This window comes from Lathyrus oleraceus, chromosome 7 (genome assembly GCF_024323335.1).
Source record: "Lathyrus oleraceus cultivar Zhongwan6 chromosome 7, CAAS_Psat_ZW6_1.0, whole genome shotgun sequence".
Taxonomy (NCBI): Eukaryota; Viridiplantae; Streptophyta; class Magnoliopsida; order Fabales; family Fabaceae; genus Lathyrus; species Lathyrus oleraceus.
This window is the reverse complement of record NC_066585.1, coordinates 174,666,583-174,690,480: the sequence shown is the minus strand read 5'-3', so window position 1 is coordinate 174,690,480 and position 23,898 is coordinate 174,666,583. Positions and strand designations below refer to the sequence as shown.

Sequence of the window (23,898 nt, the reverse complement as noted above, 5' to 3'; positions counted from 1 at the left end):
TTGTTTCAGAGAGAAGGAGCATATTAATCATCTGACATCTGATGTTTGGTAGTAGTTTTTAGAGAAAAGTTTGGGACAGTATCCTAGCCTGGCTGCAGTTGGAGGCGACTATGTCGTGGGTTGGTCGTAATCATGTCAAGAAGTTCTTGAATTCTGTTAGAAGTAGGTTGTTGCCAAATAAGTCTCTTGTGGTTTGGTTCGCAACGTGTTGGAGTTTGTGGTGTTGTAGAAACAATGTTCTTTTAGAGGAGACATAACGTAACCGAGGTGGTCCATAATATCAAGATTGTGGCTTGGCAAAGGCATATTGTAAATTCCATGGGTTGTTTTGTTGTTATGATTTGAGTTACCCTAATGCAATTTAATTATTTTTTATTTATATAAATATAAGTTAAATTTAGATATTTAGTAGAAAACTCGTTGAACTATCTCTATTAATATTTTTTAAAATTAAATAAATAATATATTATAAACCATAACATTAAATAATTTAAGAATAGTTCATTTTTACTTATAATAATAATTCTGTAAAAAAAATTACTTCTAATATTGTTTCAAGTATTTTTGTAAGATATAATAGTGATTGGTGGACTACATCTACTCGATAATAAATATAAACATTTAGGTGAATCAATTTTCCATAAGAATATAGAACAATTACAATTCTACAAACAAGACCTCACATTACTTAGCTAGATTTTATTACTTTACATGACTTATTTTTAAATAGCAAGTTACTGTTATTCAGCGACATAGAAAGGAAGCGAAACTGTTATCTTCTTCTCAAAGTCCTATAACCAAACTTCATTTATTTAATTATGAAATGGTAACCTGCAATACATTGAGAGATTAACATAAATGAATTAGTTTCCATAACACCTTTGAAGAAACCGAATAATCTTAGCTTTCTGTGAAGTCAAAATCCTTCTAAGTTAAACTGAATGGAAAATAACTAACCCTAACTTGAGAGAAGTGTCACTGTCACCACCGTCTTCAAGAAAATAAGATGAACGTCTAATAACCGATTCCAATGATTGTTGCCTTTGTCCAATTATAAGGTCTGGTACCTGAAATCCACGTTTCATTACTTTACTGATGCGAGTTATCCATCAAATATATGAGAGATCGTTTTTTAAATAGTGAGTTTGAAAAAGCTTACAACATGCTTCAGTCTTTGATTTTCTCGGATCAGTTCCACTTCCTGCATGGAGAATATAATCAAAAAAAGTTGTAGCATAGCCATAGAGTGAGAGCTATTTGTTGAAAAATCCGAAGAAAGAGGGAGTAGCAGAAAGATGTGCTAGAACTGGAAGACAGTGTGAGAGGTTTTTGGTTTAGCATTTTTACCTTTCTCTTAAGGGTGTTGATGCCTTGAATAAACATTTCATCCTGATACATATCAGTGTATCCTATATGTCAATTCTTGCAAATCCCTTGTGAGAAATGAACTAGGGCATGATTAGTGTAAAGCACAAACCTTCTTTTTTGAGACACTGGACAAACTTCTTCTAAGTAGAGTCTCTAGTTTCTGGAGTTCTTGTACTGTCAATTCTTGCAAATCTTCTCCATTCATTTGTCTGCGTTAAGGTGGAAACTAAGTCTCAGCTGATTTATACCTAATTAGTACTAAAAGTATTAGCAGTGTACCTCAGTTCACGAGATTTATCTTCTAATTTCTTGTGCAGTGTGTCGCTGGACTCACTCTCAACCTGTAAATAAAGGTTCAAAAAATTTGTATTCCTTTTTTTTTGTTAGCAAATTAATGTTAATGATAACTCTCAAATGCAATTTCCTTGTCTTCCTTTTTTTTGTTTATTGATGATTATGATCAGTTATCAGTCAGAAAACACTCCATACTCAGTTTGGCAAAGAATATTTTTTTATCAAAAGGATATATCATGAATTCATCATTCAAGAATATTAGAATAAGTTGAACTTAATTTACCTGAAACTGATCCGTAGATGGACGGTCCATTAATCTATGATTTTCAGAACATCCATTACGCCTTTCAATTACTTGTTGCATACTGAAAACAACAAACACATTATATTAGGATCTAGTTTCCTGTGAATAAATGATCCATGCTCATGAAATTGAGAACTGTATGTATTACTGTTAGTTTTTGATACAAATGTATCGTGGAACATTAACATGAGTGTTCATGCTATTGAGTATAATCCTTAACAAATTTAGAGTCAAATTAATGATAGTGACAAAGTGATAATTTTCTAGACCAAAAGAAAATTGTGCAAATTAAGTTGAAGGTTGAACTCTGTAAGAAAAGGTTCGGTTCAATTAGCATGCTCATGGTGATAGAAATATTGATTTTTTTTCGTAAGATTGTTAAGGTGAAATATACTACTAAGAACATTTCTATTTTGAGTCATGGTGATGATCATCTGACCGCCCTTGATGCAATAGAGAATCATGGGGTTAGTTACTATAAATATGGATTTAATCCATATAATAATTGTCTGGACAATGCTCTGGTAAAGAACGTCATTCTTAATATGCTTAATGACCCCGTGAATGATAAATGATATGCTAACTAAGGTATGTAGAATGGGGGACGGCAAGAATGTTTTGTTAAAATTCTAATGGCGCCCTTGAACTGAATTGTATTGTTGTGAATATAATCCAAGTTAATTATTTGGTTAGGCGTAATTCCAAAAGTTAATTAGGGTTGAATGGTATATAAATAGATATAGTTTGTCATTCAATTGTGTACTACTCTATTCATTCAATAATAATTATCCTATTTTCTCTATCCTTCTCTCTCTCTTGTTTGACACAAACCCTTCTCTCGCAGAAGTGCCTCATGCATTAACAAATTGGTATCTAGAGCTCTAATTTTCTTGATCATGTTTTTAAGAATCACACGTTGGTGATTGTGTTTCTGGGATTGTGGGTTGTTAATTGATCGCTGCAAAGATGAACGGCAACAGTGGTGGTATTCCAAACTCTCTTCCGGTTCTTGACGACAAGAATTGGATTCGGTGGAATAAATAAATGCAATCGTTGTTTGGCTTCCATGAAACCCTTGAAGTGGTTACTAATGGCGTTTTTGTGCTTGCTGCAAATGCAACTGATGCTCAGAGAGTCAGCCACAAGGATGCCAAGAAGAAAGATTGTCAGACGTTGTTCTGCATTCAATCGGCGGTAGACTCGGTGAATTTTGATCAAATTTCTCATGTTGAATCAGCAAATGAGGCATGGGATATTCTGGTAAAGTATTACGAAGGCGATGAGAAGGTTAAAGGCGTCAACGTGAAGGCGCTTCGGCGGCAGTACGAATTACTGCAGATGGGAGAAGACGAAAAGATTGCAGGTTATGTTGCTAAGGTGCAAAATATTGTTCATCTCATGAAAGGTTGTGGTGAAACCATAACTGATAAGATGATAGTTGAGAAGATAATGTGTATGTTAACCTATCAGTTTGATCACGTTATCGTTGCTATTCAAGAATCCAACAATCTTGAAACACTAAAATTGGAAGATTTGACTGGTTCGTTGGAGGCACATGAGTTGAGAATTGTTGAAAGAAAGGGCGTTCAAGATTCGATACAGGCACTACAGGGTCAAACATGGAAGAAGCATGATGGTTCTAACAAGTTCAGAGGCAAGACTCAAAGTAAGAAGTCTTGGTCGAATCTTCAGAAGCATAAGGTCGATTCTTAATCCTCCAAAAGAGGAGAAGGAACTTCGACTAATAAAGAAGAAAAAAAAGGTGTGTAGTGTTACAACTGTGAAAATTGGGTCACTTGGCCAAGAATTGTTGGTCTAGAAAAGACAAGGAAGCGATAAAAGACAAGGACGAAGGAGAAAACTTTGCACGTCAAGATTCAGATGATTATGAAGATTTGGTGTTTATGGCTGCAGTTGCACATGAACATGTCGACTCCAAGATCTGGTTCCTCGACACAGGTTGTTCGAACCACATGATTGGTCGAAGAGAGTGGTTAGTAGACTTCGACAAATTGAATAAGAGCAAGATAAAACTTGCAGATAATAGCTCGTTGCAAGCAGAAGGTACAAGCGACATAGTTATTCAGAGGAGCAATAGTGGAAAAGTTATGATCAAAGACCACAAAGAACTAGAGTTCTTCCAGCCAGGCTTCAAGACTATGAAGTTGCTAAGGATGATGAAGTCACAACAAATCGCAAATTAGTCCATTTTGCTTTACTTTCAGCTGTTGAACCAATCAACTGTAGAGAAGCCTTAAAGAATAAACTGTGAAAGTCATATATGGTCGAAGAGTTTAAAGCAATTAAAAGGAATAACACATGGAGTTAGTCGAATTTCCAGCACATACAAAAGCTATCAAAGTGAAGTGGGTGTTCAAGTTGAAGCACAATTCTGATGGGTCGATAACAAGACATAAATCAAGATTGGTAACTCGAGTATTTCTTCAGAGAGAAAGACTCGACTATTCTAAAGTATATGCCCTAGTAGCATGATTTGAAACTGTCAGATTAGTGGTAGCCTTGGCATGCAAGCAAGGTTGGTCGACATTTCACTTAGATGTGAAATTAGCATTTTTGAGTGGTCCCTTATATGAAGTTGTACATGTCACACAACCTCTTAAGCTTGTGATTCAGGAGAAAGCAAGGAAAGTATATAGGCTACACAAAGCGTTATATCGTCTTTAACTTGCACCTAGGGCATGGAACAAGAAGATTGACTCTTACTTAGTCGAATTGGGATTTGTTAAATGCAGGTCGGAGTATGGTGTCTTCGTACAGGTCGAGGCACAAAATATAACCATCATCTGTTTGTATGCCGATGACTTGCTGGTAACAGAAAATAGCATATAGAACTTGTCGAAGTTCAAAGAGCTGATGAAGAGGGAATTTGAAATGTCGGGTCTGGGAAATTTGTCATATTTCCTAGGCGTGGAATTTCAAAATACCAAGCAAGGGATAGTGTTGTATCAAAGAAAGTATGTCAAAGAAATACTCAAGAGATTCAAAATGGATGAGTCAAATCTTGCATCCTCGCTTGTCGAAACAAACCTGAAACTGGAAAAACATGGAAAAGAAGACAGAGTCGACGCAACTTTGTTCAAACAAATAATAGGACATTTGAGGTATGTATGCAACAGTTGACCTGATATAGGTTTCTCAGTTGGATTAGTAAGCAGATACATGAGTGAACCAAGAGTGTCATACATGAAGGTTGCAAGAAGAATCTTGAGATACCTGAAAGGGTCAATAAATTGTGGAATTCTGTTTCCATGAGATTTTGAAAGCAAATATTTTTGTTTCCACAAGATTATGATTGGTGTGGAAATAAGAAAGATAAAAGAAGCATGACTAAATATCTATTTCAAGTGTTTGGTGCACCATGGTGCTCGAGAAAGAAACTTGTGGTGGCATTGTGGTCATGTGAGAATGAATATATAGCTGGATTTTATGCAGCTTGTCAAGAAATTTGGATCAAATATGTGTTAGAAGAAATGGAGGTCGAAGTGAAGAAATCCCCGGTGCTACAGATCAACAACAAGTCACCCATAAATCTTGTAAATAATTATGTTCTGCATGGGAGAAGTTGTATGTCTCTAATACATTTGATATAGTAAGGGCAAATTTCTATATGATTTTGTTGCTTGTCTCTTAAGCTTTACTTTATTTTGGTCTTATATCATTGGATCTCCTCTTTAATTGCGCATATTCAAAGATTGAGCTTTATATCTTTATATTTTTATCATGCATAATTCAAACTGTTTGTGTTGGAGTATAAACAATATCTTTTAAGTCAGTTAGTTGAGTTTTTGGAACAACAACTACATTTGAGATTAGATCAAAGTCATGTCACAAGTAGAATCTCAAAATATATTTAAGAACTTTAAAAATTGAGATTTTAGGCGAGTGATTCAAATCACACGTCCTATGAGTCGAATCAAATTAAAAAGAGGAAAAATAGTATAAGGAAGGTTAAGATTGAGATATTGCAGAAGTGAAAACCAAGTGGCTGATTTGTTGAATAAGGGAGTCACAAATGATGTGTTCAAGAGTTAAATATGAACATGAGCATGGAATACTTTGAGCACTTGAATTAGTTGGTGTGTTAAAAGTGATTTTTGTAATTCAAGTGCTATAAATGGTTAACACGGGGGTGTAACCAATTACAACAAGATAAACTTCACTTATGAGTTGCAGAACAAGGCAAATTATCGAGGACGTAACTGATTAACCTCTGAGGTTAACCGATTACCACTTAAAGTATTTTTCATTATAGTGTTAGTTGTAACTAGTTAACCATTTGGTGTAACCGGTTACACGCCCGAGTTTTTTCATTTTTTAGTTATGTACTTGTATGGTCTAGGTCCCAATCATTTAGTAACACTTGTATAAATTCCTTGGAGGCATTATCATCTTAATGTAATGTGAATATACTCTCTCTCTCTCTATCCCTCTTCCTCCCCCTCCTCTCTCTCTCTCTCTCTCTCTCTCTCTCTCCCCCCCCCCATTTCTTTAACCCATATATCTTGTTTTGACTCCACTTCATAGTTCTCAAGTATTACCAAGTTGCAAGATCCATATATATCCACCAGGGATTATATTCGCCTTGTAATGAACTCATGTGAAGAAACTACTTGGTGAGGAAGTGAAGATGGCATGCATAGGTTTTCGGATACATTTTTTACATATTCTTTTTGAGATTTTGGTATTGGAATCGAAATATTTCTTCCCTTAGTTTTTCCTTCATCCTAATTTCAACTACCATTTTCGTTAACCTCAATATCTCGATTGATAATAAGCTTCTTTGTTTGCAGGTTATAAACTTTCTGGCCCTTTAATTGCGTGTTACACTTCAAGACATTACTTCTTATGGTCTTGTCTTTTATATTGTATCTTTTTTGGTTAGAAACATGCATATATTAGATAAATCCAAAACCTCTTAAATGTTTAATTAATGTCTTTTTGCCACACCAAGAGTCAATAGGATTCTTTTCTTGAACTTCCTTAGTTGGGTATATGTTGCTTCGGCCTAAAAGGTATTAGAAAATTTATTATCCTTCATAATTAATCTAGCCATCTATATGAATTTTCGATTCTTCTTCTCTAAGACAACATTTTGTTTGATGCCTTCATCCTTGCAATATTTATCAAAATATATGCCTCAAAATCTTCTTAGAACTATGATATGTTTATTTTTTAACAAAGGTCTTAGACTATTAAAGTATTCTAACATAATCTAATTTTTATTTGAGAAATAGGATCGGAAATGTTGCTGACAAAGAGTGGAAGAATGATATTGTGGATGTAAAATGGTTAGGAGATCAGATCATAGCCCTAACATTTCTAGAGGAACAAGTCATCTTTAATGTTATTAGTCCTTACGCGCCTAAGGTTGGGTTAGCAAAACACCTTAAAGTAAATTTTTGGGAAGCTTATTTTAGGATATACCATAAACAGAAAAGTGTTTTCTATATGAGGGTTTAAATGGACATGTAGGAAGAATATCGAGAGGTTTGGAGGGAGTACATGTGATGGGAGGGGGTATGACCTCTTGGAGGTTAGTGTGGAAGGTAAATTCATCCATTATTTTACGTCGGATTTTGATAGTACTATTTCTAACATGTGCTTTACGAAAAGAGGTAAGCATCTACCCACATACAAGAGTGTGGTGACTTATTCTCATCTGGATTTATTTCTTATTAGAAACTCAAATAGATATATTTGTTTGGACTATAAAGTTATACCTAAAGAGAACTTGACTACCAAACATAGATTATTGGTTATGGATTTAGGAATAAAGAGGAAATCAAAGAGAATAATGTACACTGGGCTCCATAAATCAAGTGGTAGCATTTGGAGGGTGAGAACAAATTATTTTCCAACATAAGATCTTGGAGAGAGGTTTCGGGAAGCCACAAGGAAGTGAAAATGATACGTTGGACAAAATGGCACAAGGGATTAGAAAAATAGCAAAAGAGATGCTAGGAGAGTCAAAACGTATTTGACCTAGAGTTAAAGAATCGTGGTAGTGGAACGAAAGTGTTATGGGTAAACTTAGAGTACAAAGAATACTTTGTAGACTAACATAGGTGTAAAAATGTTGAAACTTGAGAAAATTACAATAAAGCTAAGAAAATGACCAAGAAGGCGTTGAATGAAGGAAGAGCTCATGCTTTTGACGGGTTATACCAATCCTTAAGAACCAAGGATGGAGAAAAATCAATATATATATATATATATATATATATATATATATATATATATATATATATATATATATATATATATATATATACTTTTTAAGGGAAGAGAAAGAAATTAAAAAAAACACTAGGGTCAAGTGAAGTGTTTTAAAGATGAAAAAGAAAAAATGTTTTCGGGAAAAGGATATAAATGATGGATTGAAGAAGTATTTCCATAATTTGTTTAATGAAGTATATGAGATATTACCATACTTGAATATGCTAGACAATATAGAATATGACCAAACTATAACTACTTTGATTAAATTCAAGAACCTGAGGTAAAATAAGCATTGGAAATGATGAGTGATAACAAGGAAGATGAGCAAGAAAATGTACCTATTGAATGGTGGAAAAGTCTTGTAAATAGAGGTATTGAGTGACACATAAAACTATTTAATGAAGCTATGAGGTCAAAGAAAATTTCGAATGAGCCCTACCATGAAGTTATAGGAAAAGTGATTCGGAAATACTAAAAAAATAGACTCAAGTTATTAATACCCAATTTGGTTATATGCTTGAATGGTCTACCGTGGAAGCGATAGATTTACCGCGATATGTGATGAAGCGTTATTTGATGGATCAACAAGACTTGCGCTTGATTTTCATTTCTTTGAAAAAGGTGCGTGGTAGATTTCATAGAGATATTTTGTGGAAACCCAAAAAAAATGGTTAGAATTTCCTATATTTGAGAAATTTATGATATGCATGAGGGGGTCTTGACAAGTGTGAGGACACATGAACAGGATTACGCGAAGGTTTAACCCAAACCCTTACATATTTAATTTAGTTTTAGATGTACTTATAGAACACATCAAAGAGTAAGTACTGAGGAGTATGTTTCTTTAGAGATGATATAGTCTTACTTGGGAGTCGAGGGTGGAATTAAATGAAAAATTAGAGACTTGGACACATGGCTTAGAAGCATATGACTTCTGCCTAAAAAGTGTGGTTATATATGTTGTGTAGGTAATATCATCAAATGGTTTTGATGATGACAAATGTCAATAACACTGTCATTTGACAGTGTACTATACAAGTGTGAGTCACCCACATCACTATCCTTGATCCATACAAGCATCCAACTCCCTCTCCCTCATCGAATCTAAAATGGCTATAATACAACTTGTTGGGGGAGTCGGGGGATGTCAGGAGTATCAATAGGCTTAACATTCAAAATTCAAGAGACTTTGACACCACATATCTACCCAAAATCTTAAGGCATCGGGTATATGAGTCATCTCTCTTATGAATCCAATATTTCCATAATTTCTAATCGATGTTGGACTTAACCACTCACACTTGAATTTAACAAAAAAAGTAAGACAAACTATACTGAATATAAGTTTAACAAAAAGAGAAGTGCTTCAACCTTAAAGGAATAAATTAAAGATATTATCCTACCACAAGTTATGTAGTTTGAATATATTGCGTCCATAGTACAAAACTATGGAGAAATATAAGGAAACGTAAACCATTATAATCAATATTGGATGTTAAAATAAAGGAGGGCCTCAAGTATTTGATATGATACCAAAGTAGAATTCAAACTAAAGGTAAAATTTGATTGGACATCTCTAAGAATGTCGATGTTGTATTGGACAAAATGTTGGGTTGTAAAGAACCAACACAGAAATAAACTAAGTGTAGAAAATATGAGGATGTGTGGTATTATTAGACAAGCTAAGATTAAAAATTACAATATTAGAGAGAGTGTTGGGGTATCATATATAGTTATACAATGTTAGAAACTAGACTTAGATGGTTTAGAAACGTAGATAAAAAAACTCATGAATTTGGTAGTGAGGATAGAAACTTAGATGAAGGGTAGTTAAATCGCTATAGGTAGAGTAAGACCTTGAAAAATCTAATATAAAATGTTAAGAATTGTCTAAAGATAAATAAGTTGGATAGACGCATGGATTTTGATAGAACATTATGATGTCTTTTGATCCATGTACTTGGCCCCACTTAGTAAGAAAAGCTTGGTGGTTATTATTGTTGTTGTGGAGTTTACCCACGTCATTATATCAAAATCATAAACAAAGGTGACGAAATGCCCATGATTGTAGAGTAAAGGTGTCCTCGTTAGTGCACATACATTGATATGTATTAACCCTAGAAAGTCTTCAACTCTCCATGTTTATACTTTTAAAATCCATAATCGATGTTCTCTTGTCGATACTACGCCTCTCACAAGTGATGACACTCTTTCACATTAGTTTATATTTGGTTTTAGATCTACTTATATAGAAATTTGATTATTGTTGCATGATATTAAGTTGATTATAAAATAAGTTAAGACTCGTGTTTAAAGCATCAGTGTACCTCGAATCACTCTAATCATACAACTCTAAGATACTTATACTTTGTAACTTTTATGTTTATAAGAGGTAAATATAAAAAGACACCCATAAACATGATAAAGAAGAAAATGATGATTGATGTGAAAATCACCTCATGATCAGATTAGATCATGGAGTGATTAGTGAAATGGTAAAAAAAATGTGAAAATCATGTGTAAATTGAAGGTGACAAGAAACACAAGAAGTTGTGGTGGTGTGTGGGTGGGGGGGTGAATTGGGTTTCTATTAACAAAAGTTTTTTCAAAACCAACTCAACAAAGAAATAATACGAACAAGGAAAATAACAAAGTTATTTTTATACTGGTTCGTTATTAATGAAGCTACCTCCAATCCACCATACCAATGTGATTTCTCATTCTCAAGAAGGACTTAATCCACTATAACCAAAACCTGATTACAGATACCACAAAGACAAACCGTCCTTGACTTCTTGAGTCTATCTGACTAAAACCTAGACCCTCAAGGAAACCACTCAAACAGATTTGAGATTTACAACTTATATTTTTAAAGGATGCTTCTAAAAAGCAAATTAACACAAGCGAATACAATGGATATTTCTCACACAGTAACAAACAAAAACTCTTGTGTGTTTACAAAACTATACACATAAATAATATGATTTCATCAAGAGCGTCTGTAATAGCGTAGTTAAGAGTGCATTAGATTAGCAACTTATTCCAATCTTCAAGTCTCCTTTATATATGCATATAAAAGAATCGTTGGAGGGTAGAATTGGAATACTGAATTGCAGTTGTCTCTTTCATAACGGTTTGCATATGAGAGGAAAAATGGTACAATAGTATTGTCCTTAGCCCACAAAATCAGGGTAGTGGAGGAAAGGATGATCTTGTACTACGTACTATTTTCCTGAAGCAAAACCTTTTGATCTTATCTTCTAATATTCAGAGGCTTCTGATAAAATGATGTTGAATCATGCTTAGAAGGATCAAGAGACAAGTTATCAGAATCTTCATAACCTTGGTCTTCAGAGTCTTGACGCAGTTCCTTAGAACCTGGTCTTCATCGTCTTCAGAGCTTATTCTTCAGAATCTTCAGAACTTGAGCGCAAAATCTTAAAGGCAGACAAACCTTCATAAGCTCTTCAATCAGAGTCATAATCAGAAGCTTTAACATGAGCGTTCCTTACAATCATTGTCTCAGAGCTTTTTATAACTTGACAACATCTTGTAAAGCACTTGAATCTCCTCAGAGTCAGAGTGTGTTGATTCCAGAATCTGATGACGTTACACGTCATTGCTTCAGAGTCAAAACCCGTTAGCAAAAGCTACACACTAGATAAAAGCCATTAGTGTACAAAATTATTCTCTAAGAAATAATGCATTGTTATCATCAAAACTAACGGCCAAATGCAGAACCAAATCTTGTTCTAACAATCTCCCCATTTTTGATGATGACAAAACCATGTATTTTGGTGAAATATTTTTACTTGGTTTAATCACATAAAAATATTACAACGAGGTTTGTAAGCCCCCTCTGAATTTTATACTGTTAAAAATTATTTTTTAACTTAGAATGTGAGAGTTAGGTTTGCAAGCTCTCCCTGAATTCAAGACTAAAAATAATCTTAACATATATACAAGTTTCAATCAGCATGAAAAAATAACTTCCGATAAGGCAAAAGTCTAGTTGTTACTCTCTTTCAGAAAGGCAGACGCCTGATTACTATCTGATTGATATCTTCCCATAAGGCATAAAACTGGATGTAATGGATGAAGTAGCTTCCTAGAATGCATCAGCTTGCGTTTATAATTAATTCATTCAGAGTCCCGCTTGAGTGTCAGAAAGTCTGGATATCAGCATCATCACAGAGCATGATTTGTCAGAACTTTCATAGCCTAGTTATCTCAACACTTTCATAGCCTGGTTGGATTGTTCATTATAACTGATGCCAGGTTCATATCCTTGTTGTATTCATCAGATTCTAGTTCAGAACTTGTATACGCCTGGTTCAACTTAAGCACTTGAAACACTTGGTTAACATGATGAACTTATTCAAAGTTCTCAAAAGAGTTACCAATGTTAGAAACATATAAAACATGTTTAAGTTTCAGAATTGGAAATTATATATACCAAAATTAGTCACTCTTTCTCCCCCTTTGTCTTTATTCAAAAATAATATAAAGACAAAGTAAACATATTCATTCTTACTAAAAAAAATCATTTTATTCAATAAGAGAATCCAGAGTACAAAAGTGAAAAGAAAACAAAGACAATAACAAAGTTTTTAAAACTAAGGTTTATGAGGGGGTGGCAGTCTTGATAAGATCTCTCCAAGCATCCCTTCTAGTTATGATGTCCTTTCCTTCACTTCAAAATTCTCAGCAGAAAGACGCTCCAAAGCCTTCAGAATGAACTCCTTGGAATTCGAAGTTTTCTGCTCACCGGAGGCACTTCCAACTTCTAGAGTAGGTTCATAAATAACAAGAGGAGCCTGAACTGGAGAATGAGGTGGGGTCACAACAGGAGCAGGAAGCAGGAGTGTTAGAGGAACCTTTTGAAGTAGGGGTTCAACAATACTAGAGAGTCCAACATGGAAGTTCCTCTTTGCTTCCTTCAGAATAGCAATCTCCAGCACCTTAGAACTGTCTTCAATCCTGCTTCTGAAGTCGTTTTTCAGAGCACACACCTCAGAAAGGTTTATGTTAGAAGCACAAGCCTCATAGAGAGAGAGAGAGAGAGAGAGAGAGAGAGAGAGAGTGGAGTCTGCTAGCAGCCCCACCTTCAAACTGAGTTAATAATTCAGCCGTGGGTGTAAGGTGAATTTTGGTTTGAGGAATCAGTGTCAAAATTAAAGTTTGATTCGATAATGGGAGCATCTGAGTGAATGGGGAGAGATGGTTCAAGATCTAATGGATGATTTCTTGGATGGATGAGTTGTGATAGGAGAAAATATGGTATTATAATGGAGGTTAGAATTTCATATATGGATGGGTAGGGTGGTGGAATTGTGACATTTAGATTATTGGATTGGGGAGCTGAAGTAGGCATGGGTTCCAGAACAAATTGAACAGTGTATGGAAATGTGGCTGTGATGGATGAAGTGATAGTGGGGTGGAATGGATGAATTGTTAACAGTAGTAATCAGACGATTATCAGAAGGAACATAAGTTCCAGCAGAAGTAGCTTAAGGAGCTCTGGGTGCTTCAACAGACGTCTCTTGATGCTCTCTAGAAACCTTAGACTTCTTAGCCATCCTTGAAATCTTAGAGTTCCCAAAAGATTAGATCCATTGGCTTTGAGGTTGTCAAAATCCACCATTAATTCACACAAAACTCTTAAATCTTCAACTGGAGTATATAGAGTGAGTTCTTGAAGCTTGTTCTTGTTGATGTTCTTGAGTTTGTTGAGTAGTTTGTTGAGTAGAAGCCATTGTTGAAGAAAAAGGTTTTAGGGTTTACAGAGAATATTTACTCAGAGAGTGAAAGTGTAGGATATGAGAGTAGTGAAAGTGTTTGAAGTGAGTGGAGTGAGTTTAAATAGAAATTTTTGCAATCATGACAAACATAAAGCAAACAACAAACAATTCTGACAATGGGGGTAAAGCGTGATAGATTTTACCTAATCCCAAGGTTTATTCACCCAACGTGTCACATCATCTGTTCAGAAACAATTCAGTTTTCTAAGACATTTGTCTTTAAAATGTTCCATTTATCGAGATTGATTGACAACTATTAATGAAATAAATTGTTCAATATCCATAAAGTAGATTTAAATTGTATCAATAAACTTTAGATTTAAAATACCCTTTTGAACATAGTCATGTATAAAGTGATGTTTTATCTCGATATGTTTTGCTCTAGAATGCAGAATGAGATTCTTAGATAAACAAATAGCATAAGTATTATCACAAAGTATAGGAATGTTACTCTCATATATCTGAAAGTCTTCTAGCTGACTTTTCATCAAGAGCACCTGAGTGTTGCATCCATAGGCTACTAAGTATTTAACTTCAGTAGTTGAAAGTGTTATTGTTGATTTCCTTTTGCTGGACTATAAGATAGATTTCTCCCAGAAACTGAGAGCTTCCAAGAGTGCTTTTCCTCTCAAGTTTGTCTCCAACATAGTCAACATCACCATAACCCACTAGCTTGTAGTCTTTAGATTTTCTATAACACAAGCCAAAGTTAATTGTACCTTTCAAATACCCAAAGATCCTCTTAATAGTTGTTAAGTGTGACTTTCTAGGATCTGATTGGAAATGAGCACACAAACAAACACTAAACAAAATGTCAGGTCTAGAGCAATCAAGTACAAGAGAGAACCAATTAGACCTCTGTATACCTTATGTTCTACCTTAGCATTTACCTCATCCTTCTCAAGGATGCATGTAGGATGCATAGGAGTCTTTGACATCTTGCATTCAAACATGTCAAAATTCTTTAGAACTTCCTTGGTGTACTTTCTCTAATAGATGTAAGTTCCTTCTGAACTTTGATTGATCTGAATTCCCAAAAAGAACTTGAGTTCTCCCACCAGACTTATCTCAAACTCTGCTCATACAGACTTAGCAAATTCTTTGCACAAGGAACCATTAGCAGAACCAAATATTATGTCATCAACATAAATCTGAACAACAAGAATGTCATTTTTGAATGACTTACAGAAAAATGGTGTATCCACTTTCCCTCTAGTGAAATCAATTTTTTAAAGAAAATTGCTTAGTCTTTCATACCATGCTTTGGGAGTTTGTGTCAGACCATACAATGATTTCTTCAGTTTGAAAACAAAATCTGGATTTTTAGGATTTTCAAAACCAAGGGGTTGGTGTACATACACTTCTTTAGTAATGTAAGCATTCATAAATGCACTCTTAACATCCATCTGATATAAGATGATGTTATGATTAACTGCAAAAGAGATTAAGAGACGAATAGACTTTAACTAGGAAACCGGTGCAAAGGTTTCTCTATAGTCAATCCCCTTTTTTTGACTATAACCTTATGCAACCAATCGAGCATTGTTTCTAACAGCTCTCCTTGTTCGTTCAACTTATTCATGAAGATCCACTTGGTTCCAATAATGTGAGTTCCTTTGGGTCTTGGCACCAGATCCACACATCATTTCTAGAGAATTGATTGAGTTCCTATTGCATAGGCATAATCCATTCTATATCCTGAAGTTCTTTATCAAGTAATGTAGGCTCTATCAAAGACACCAAACCCAGAAGACTTTCTTTAGAGGGCTTGAATGAGGATCTGGTTCTGACAGGTTCAGACTTGTCACCCATAATCAATTCTTCAGAATATAAAGATCTTTTTTATGTTCCTTCTCAGAGGAGTCTAAGCTTTAACAACTTCTGGTTGAGGAGCTTCAGAGTCTTTAGCTTCAACTTCATTGGCTTCTGAATTCTTTCCTTGATAACTTGAGTAAGTGATATCCAAATCTACAAACTTCTCAACTAGCTTTGACTCTTCAGAGTAAAGCTTATCATCGAATCTGACATGGATTGATTCTTCAACAATCTGTGTCTCAGTGTTATACACTATGTAACCTTTTGAGCGTTCAGAGTATCCTAACATGATACACTTTTGTGCCTTAGAATCAAACTTGTTCAGATTCTCTTTAGTGTTCAGCATAAAACAAGAACATCCAAAAGGATGAAAATATGAAATGTTGGGCTTCATATTCTTCCATAATTAATAAGGAGTCTTACCCATAATAAGTCTTATTGAGATCATGTTCTGAATATAACACGACGTGTTAACTGCCTCTGTCCAAAAGTGTTTGGTCACATTAGTCTCGTTTATCATGGTTCTGACCATCTCTTGTGTAGTCCTCTACAACTCCATTTTGTTATGGAGTTCTAGGGCAGGAGAAATCATGGGAAATGCCATTAGCATCAAAGAGTTTTTCAAAATCTTTGTTTTCAAATTCGCCACCATGATCACTTCTGACTTTTACAATTCTGAGATCTTTCTCATTTTGCACTTGAGAGCAGAAGGTAGAAAACCCAAAATATGATTCATCCTTGTGTCTGAGAAATTTTACCCATGTCTATCTGTTGTAGTCATCAACAATGACTAGTCTATACTTCTTACCATTGACAAAGCCAATTTTCACTGGACCAAACAAGTCAATGTGAATGAGCTCCAATGTCTGAAGGTTGAAACAACAGTTTTAGCCTTGAAAGACGTTTTAGAAAACATGCCTTTCTGACATGCTTCACAAAGAGCATCTGAAGCAAACTTCAGATTTGGCAGGCCTCTGACTAAATTAAGCTTGTTTAGCTGAGAAATCCTCCTCATGATAACATGGCCCAATCGTCTATGCCAAGTCCATTGCTCTTCATTCACAAATATAAGACATTTTACATTTTTATTTTCAAATCATAAAGTCTTATCTTGTAAGTGTTGTTCCTCCTCTTTCCATTGAAAACAACTGAGCCATCCTTTTGACTAACAACTTTACAGGACTTTTGATTGAAAATAATTTCATAACCATTGTCACTTAATTGACTTGTGGACAACATATTATGCATTAATCCTTCAACTAAAAGAACATTAGTAATGGAAGTAAGTGTAATGTTACCTACTATTCCGGAGCCAATGATTTTCTCTTTTTGATCACCTCCAAAACCGACGACGCCTCCGGGCTTAAGTTCCAGGCTTTGGAATATAGGCCTTCTTCCCGTCATATTCCGCGAGCATCTAGAGTCCAGGTACCATTAGTGGTGTCTTAACTCCGCTGCTAAAGATATCTGCAACACATAATATTTTATCCTTAGGTACCCATAACTTTATGGGTCCTTTAGAGTTAGTCTTCCCATAGTTCTTAACAAACTTGGGCTTCTGTGCAAGATATCTATACATTTATGAATAATTGAAACGGGCATGAGGTTTTGTTTTAGACTTAGGTTTATAAATAATTCTACCTTTAGGCCTAACATCATTTTGTTTCCTAGAAGAAACAAAATATGAATGAAGAGTATTTTGCTTGTCATATTTTTCAGAATCAAATTCGTCATCAGAATCATAGCCAATACCCTTTGTCCCGTTTATGCTAACAGAATAAATCATGGAACCCATCAGACTTCTATTTAGGTTTCTAGCAAGAAATTTATGGAAAGATTTATTATATTTCTTTATGATATCTCCATAACCTGTAGAGGCTTTAGAAAGAATTTTCTTTTCAGGTTTGAGACTCTTGCTTTGAGGCACAGAGTTGTTGTTTTTTAAAATGAGATTTTCTTCACTCAAACTTGAAAAGTCTTTGAGGCACAAAAGCTTCTAATTCAGATACATGAATATTTTTCAGATCCTTGTATTTGTTCAGAAGATTCTGATACTTTTCAAGAACTTCTGATAAACTATATTAAAGCTCAGAATGAGATAGTTCGGAAAATACCTCTTCAGAATCTGACTCAAATTCTGACTCTAATTGAATTGTTTCTGCAGGAGCTTATGTGCAAACCATCAGCGCCACGTTAGCCTGCTCTTCTTCAGAATCATCTTCTAAAGACTTGGATTCATCCCATGTAGCCATTAGACCCTTCTTCTTTCCTCTGAAGTTCTTTATGGGCCTTTCTTTCTTTAACTTGGGACATTCATTCTTGAAGTGGCAGGCTCCTTGCACACAAAGCATGTGAGTTCTTTGCCAGGTTCAACCTTCTTGGATCCAGAAGTGGACTTAGAACGACCATTTGTCCTTCTTTGTCCTCGGAATTTCCTTTCCTTTTCTTCCAGAGTTGATTAACACGTCTGGACAGAAGAGACAATTCATCATCTTATTCTTATTCCTCTTCAGATTCTTCATTAGTTTTCACTTGAAGAGTTTCAGTCTTCTCAGATATTCCTGAAGACTTTAGAGCAACATACTTTCTCTTTCTCTTGGGCTCATCTTCCTCAAGCTCAATCTCATGACTTCTTCAATAACTAACCAGTTCTTCAAGAGAAGTGTTGTTAAGATCCTTTGATAACTTCAGAGTTGTTACCATAGGTCTCCAACACTTAGGTAAACTTCTGATGATCGTTTTAACATGATCATAAGTAGAATACCCTTTATCAAGGACCTTAAGTCCTACAACAAGAGTCTAAAACCTTGAGAACATGTTCTCAATAGTTTCTCCATCCTCCATCTTGAATGCTTCATATTTTTTAATCAAGGCAAGAGCTTTGGTTTCTTTTACTTGAGCATTCCCTTCATGTATCGTCCTCATAGAATCAAATATAGATTTCGAAGTATCTCTGTTGGTGATTTTCTCATACTCAGTATATGAAATAGAATTTAGCAAGATGGTTTTTACTTTGTGATGATTCTTATAGTCTTTCTTTTGTTGATCAATCATCACTCTTATTTCCATTTTATTGTCACTCTCATCTATTAGGTGTACGTAGCCATCAACTGCCATATCCCATAGATTAACATCGTGACCTAGAAAGAAGCTCTATATTCTATCCTTCCAATAGTCAAATCTATCTCCATCAAAAATTGGAAGTTTAGAATTCTAATAATCTTTATCATTTATTTGAGCAACTGGTGGTGGAATGGCAACCATTGTGTTTCACGCTGGATCTTTATCTGACAATGTTAAGTGTTTGATATCTTATCAAGACCAGAACCGGAGCTCTGATGCCAATTGAAGGTGGCAAGAAACACAAGAAATTGGGGGTTTGAATTAGGTTTCTAAAAAAAAGTTTTTTTCAAAACCAACTCAACAAAGAAAAAATACGAACAAGATAAATAACAATGTTATTTTTATACTGGTTCGCTGTTAACGAAGCTACCTCCAGCCCACCATACCAAAGTAATTTTTACTTCTCAATAAAGACTTAATCATCTATAACCAAAACCTGATTACATACACCACAAAGACAAATCGTCCTTGTCTTCTTGAATCTATCTGACTAAAACCTAGTCACTCAAGGAAACCACTTAAACAAATTTGAGATTTACAAGTTGTGTTTACAAAGAATGCTTATAAAAAGAAGATTAACACAAGTTAATACAATAAATATTTCTCACACAATAACGAGCAAAAAACTCATGTGTGTTTACAAAATTATACACATAAATAATATGATCTTAGCAAGAGCGTGTGTAGTAGCGTAGTTATGAGCAGAGTGAATTAACAACTTCTTCCAATCTTAAAGTCTCTTTTATATAGGCATATAAAGGAAACGTTGGGGCTAGAATTTGAATACTTAATTGCAACTGTCTCTTTCATTACAGTTTGCATATGGGAGGAAGAATGGTACAATAGTAGTGTCCTTAGCCCATAAAATCAGGGTAGTGGAGGAGCATGTGATCTTGTATTGTGTACTATTTTCCTGATGCAAAACCTTTTGATCAAATCTCCTAATTTTCAGAGGATTATGATAAAATGATGTTGAAGTATGCTTAGAAGGATCAAAAGACAACTTATAAGAATCTTCAGAACCTTGGTCTTTAGAGTCTTGACACAGTTCCTCAGAATGTGGTCTTGAGAGTCTTCAGAGCTTGTTCTTCAGAATCTTTAGAACTTGAGCGCAAAATCTTAAAGGCAGACAAACCTTCAGAGGCTCTTCAATCAGAGTCACAATCAGAAGCTTTAACATGGACGCTCCTCAGAATCGTTGTTTAAGAGCTTTCTATAACTTGACAGCATCTTGTAAAGCATTGAATCTCGTCATAGTCAGAGTGTGTTGATTCTAGAATCTGATGACGTCACACGTCATTGCTTCAGAGTCAAAACATGTTAGTAAAAGCTACACACTAGATAAAAATCATTAGTGTATAAAATTGTTCTCTAAGAAATAATGCATTGTTATCTTTAAAACTAATAGTCAGATAAAGAACCAAATCTTGTCCTAACATAAATGGCCTTGTAATTGCTTGAGATCGTGGCACCATAAAGGTACCAATAACATGTCGCGATTCGTCTTAATTGGAAAATTATGGTGGGATTGATTCAAATCATGGTGCGATTTGGCATACTGGAAAATTAGCCTATAAAATAAAAATATCAAATTAGAAGAAGTGCTAAGAACTTTTATAGAGAGACTGTGGTTTCCAGATTTCCAGAGATAGAGATTGATGCTTCAACACTATTGAAGATTATATTTAATCTTTGATTCATGTATAATTTCTTGAACATTTTAGCTACGATTAATTCAATTATGATACATGTATTATAAGATTATTTATAATACATGTGACGTCTTCCTTTTTTAAATTAAAAAAATACATTTTCTCTCGGTTTGAACTCTCAACTGAGGAGAAAAGTCACCTAGTTTCGTTTTTCTAAGATATATAACGTTCTAGATTCATTCACTTTTTCATAAATGAAATCTTTTGTTAACGAAACCTACACGAACATCACATTCTACCTTCAAACTTCATCTTCTATTAACGAAACTCTATTTCTCCATTAAACCAAACTCAAAAGTATCATTTGCTCCATAGACGAAACTAAAAAACATCATTTCCTCCATTAACGAGTTTTGGATCTCCATCATCTCTTCTCCAAACTCTAAAAGGTAACGAAAGTATGGATTTAAATTAGCATTGTTAGGTGCTTTTATTGTTGTGTCAGGTAAAATGTTTAAAATTGTCATTTTTTATTGTTGAGATTAAATATTTAACGATTCTGTTGATTTTGTTTTTGTTGTGGTTGTTGTTGTTGATATTTTTGTTGTTGTTGTTGATATTTAATGTTTAACGATTCTTTTGATTTTGTTTTTTGTCATTGTTGTTCTTGTTGTTGAAATGACCCATCTCCTTATATTTGGTGTTGATAAACCAACAATAATATTTGGTGCTGATAAGGTGAAATGTTAGATTTATGAATTCCTCGTGTAAATTGTGATTTTCTATAGGTTGTATTTTCTATACTCTATTGTACTATTGACATGATGGGCTAGACAAAATAATGTTGTTCATGAAATCAATAATCAATTAGGGTGATTTGTTTTGAAGCATAAGCATTTATTTTTATTTTTAATTTATCTATTTCATAAAAGTATAACCATTTGTTTAGCAAAGACAAATATGATCATCATCTTGTGAAGATATTACAACCCAAAAAGAAAATGGTGAGTGATAAGAAAATGAAAATGAAAGTCAAACACACCATTTTGAAAATTCTATTGTTAGGAATCAAGCTGACAACTAATGCTAGTTTTCGCTTTGTTTGGCAATAATTGGAGGGAAAAAGTAGCATTCTTTATTACATCCTACATTACCTAAGACACCCAAACAAAATGGGAAAAAGTAGCATTCTTTATTACATCCTACATTACCTCCCTAAGAGTGAAGAGTATCCTTTCTACTACTTGAAGAATTTGGAATATGAAGAACAATGACATCTTCAAAGGTGAAGTTCAAGTTATTAAGATGGTAATCAATATCAAGCTAATTATATGTGTAGTGTTAGATACTATGTATAGGCCCAATTGTCCTATGTTTATTTGGAGTCATCTAAGAAACAAAATAAATAGGTTTAATTTGATGGTGTTTTGGTCAAGATAAAATAGATTTTTCATTTCAAGTTTTTGCTAATATTGAATAGAAATATTTATATTTTGTATAATATATAGAAATATTAATATCACTTTATTTTCTTCTTTTTGAAATAAAAACTATATATAATAATTATTTTTGAAATAAAAAATATATATAATTATTATTTTTATTAATCAACACATTCAAATAGATATTCTCCCAATCAAAAGGGCAAACACAATAATCCTTAGAAACAAATAAAAGCTACTAACTAATAGACTCATAAACCATAAGTCTCCCTCATCCTTAATCATAAATGTGGCAAAGCAATACCATTTCTCTAGTTCTCTTTCTCTCTTTATATTTAAGGACAGAAACATAACAAAGCATATAAAGATATATAAATATATACATACATGCTTGAATATATATATATATATATATATATATATATATATATATATATATATATATATATATATATATATATATATATATATATATAGTGTGATATTGAAATGAAATAATACCTGGAACTAGCATACTCAAAGAGCTTATTAGTTGCAGAAAAAACCATAAGAGCTACATCTGCATCACAGAGAGTTGAAAGCTCCTGAGCTTTCTTGAAAAGCCCTTTCCTCCTCTTAGAGAAAGTCACTTGCCTTGAACTGATGTTATCGATTTTCTTGATCTGTATCTTCTTTCTTGTCATACTATTATTATTCCTCTCTCTCTATAAACAACAGCCAAATTAAACCATTACACATCTATACAAAACTTCAAAAATAGCAGTGCATAGATCCAAGTGGATTCATTATTATTCAATAAGAAATAAAGAAAGATTCGATCCAGAAGAAGCATTAGAAAAAAAGTATTAACTTAACACATAATAACTATGCTTAATTTGCATCTGTACCTTAAACTGCACTCACCTCAAAATTTAGGTTACTTTATGAACTATGAAGAGAGAGAGAGAGAGAAAGCGGAAGTTACAAGAACAAACCGAACCAGTTTATCTTATTGAGATCGGAAGGGAACTATTTACGATTCCCAAACAGAATTTATTATTTTGTGCAAGTTGAGATTCAGATATAATAAAAATGATGTGAGGGTGAGGTTGTTTCCTTTCTTTTCATGGTCATGTTCCTATCTTTGTTTCCTGTTTCCGTACAATACTATTTTTGTATTACATTTTTCTTTCTACTTTCAATAAATACAACTCTAGTTCTCATACATTATTTTATCATATTATATTTAGACTGAAATGATTTCAGAAAATCAGAAATTAATATTCATAAACTGAATGTTATTATTTAAATATTTAAGATTGTGTGAGTGAGTTTTTTTTGTGTGATTATTATTTTATTTTTTTGTCTAAGCGGAAAAAAATTGAATGGAAGGAAGAGATTAGAACATGAAAATACAAAGAAAAATAATAAAAATATTTATAAATTTTAAAAAATTGTTGGGATAAAAATTAAAGATGAGTATTTATGATTAATTTTTTAAAAAAAATATTTTATGAGATTGTTTTAGTTGCAAAGATAAACAAAAATAATAAAAACTACAGCCAATAAAAATAATATCAAAACAAGTTTAGATTAGAGAACGGATATAATTTAAATATAAAAATGATTTACATAATATAACATATATGAATGTTATTATTGCTGATGATAATTTAAATACAGCTTAGAGTTATTGCATCATTTTAAAAACAAAAGAATTTTATTTTGTATCTTTCTCTGTTGAATATAGATGGAAAATTAGTTAAATATATAAAAAGAAATATTTTCAATAAAGTTATCATAAAAAAAATTCAAATTCTAAATATATATTTTTTGTCAAAATGAATTTTTTTTATTGATAAATTACCTCGAATTTGCTC

The 23,898-nt window shown here is 33.6% G+C and overlaps 1 protein-coding gene across 2 annotated transcripts; it reads right to left on the bottom strand.

The window, feature by feature from the left end:
* Positions 1–620: 620 nt before the first annotated feature.
* Positions 621–23,193, bottom strand: LOC127100711 (MADS-box protein AGL24). Of its 2 annotated transcripts, none has more exons than XM_051037974.1 (9): positions 22,927–23,193; positions 22,541–22,743; positions 1,946–2,027; positions 1,648–1,709; positions 1,478–1,577; positions 1,348–1,389; positions 1,160–1,201; positions 958–1,067; positions 621–831 (listed from the first exon to the last, which is right to left on the bottom strand). In XM_051037974.1, the coding sequence occupies exons 2-9, from the start codon at positions 22,720–22,722 to the stop codon at positions 813–815; spliced, it is 639 nt and encodes a 212-aa protein (XP_050893931.1). In that variant the 5' UTR covers positions 22,723–22,743; positions 22,927–23,193; the 3' UTR covers positions 621–812. The 2 variants fall into 2 exon arrangements, with proteins under 2 accessions (XP_050893931.1, XP_050893930.1); XM_051037973.1 differs by having other exon boundaries at positions 22,943–23,191.
* Positions 23,194–23,898: the final 705 nt, after the last annotated feature.

Coding starts and splice junctions, on each gene's coding strand:
- LOC127100711 (XM_051037974.1), bottom strand. CDS start 22,722: ATGACAAGAAAGAAGATACAGATCAAGAAAATCGATAACATCAGTTCA. Junction 2,028..22,540: donor TTTGAGTATGCTAGTTCCAG/GTATTATTTCAT, acceptor TGTTGTTTTCAG/TATGCAACAAGTAATTGAAA. Junction 1,710..1,945: donor CATCTACGGATCAGTTTCAG/GTAAATTAAGTT, acceptor CTTTATTTACAG/GTTGAGAGTGAGTCCAGCGA.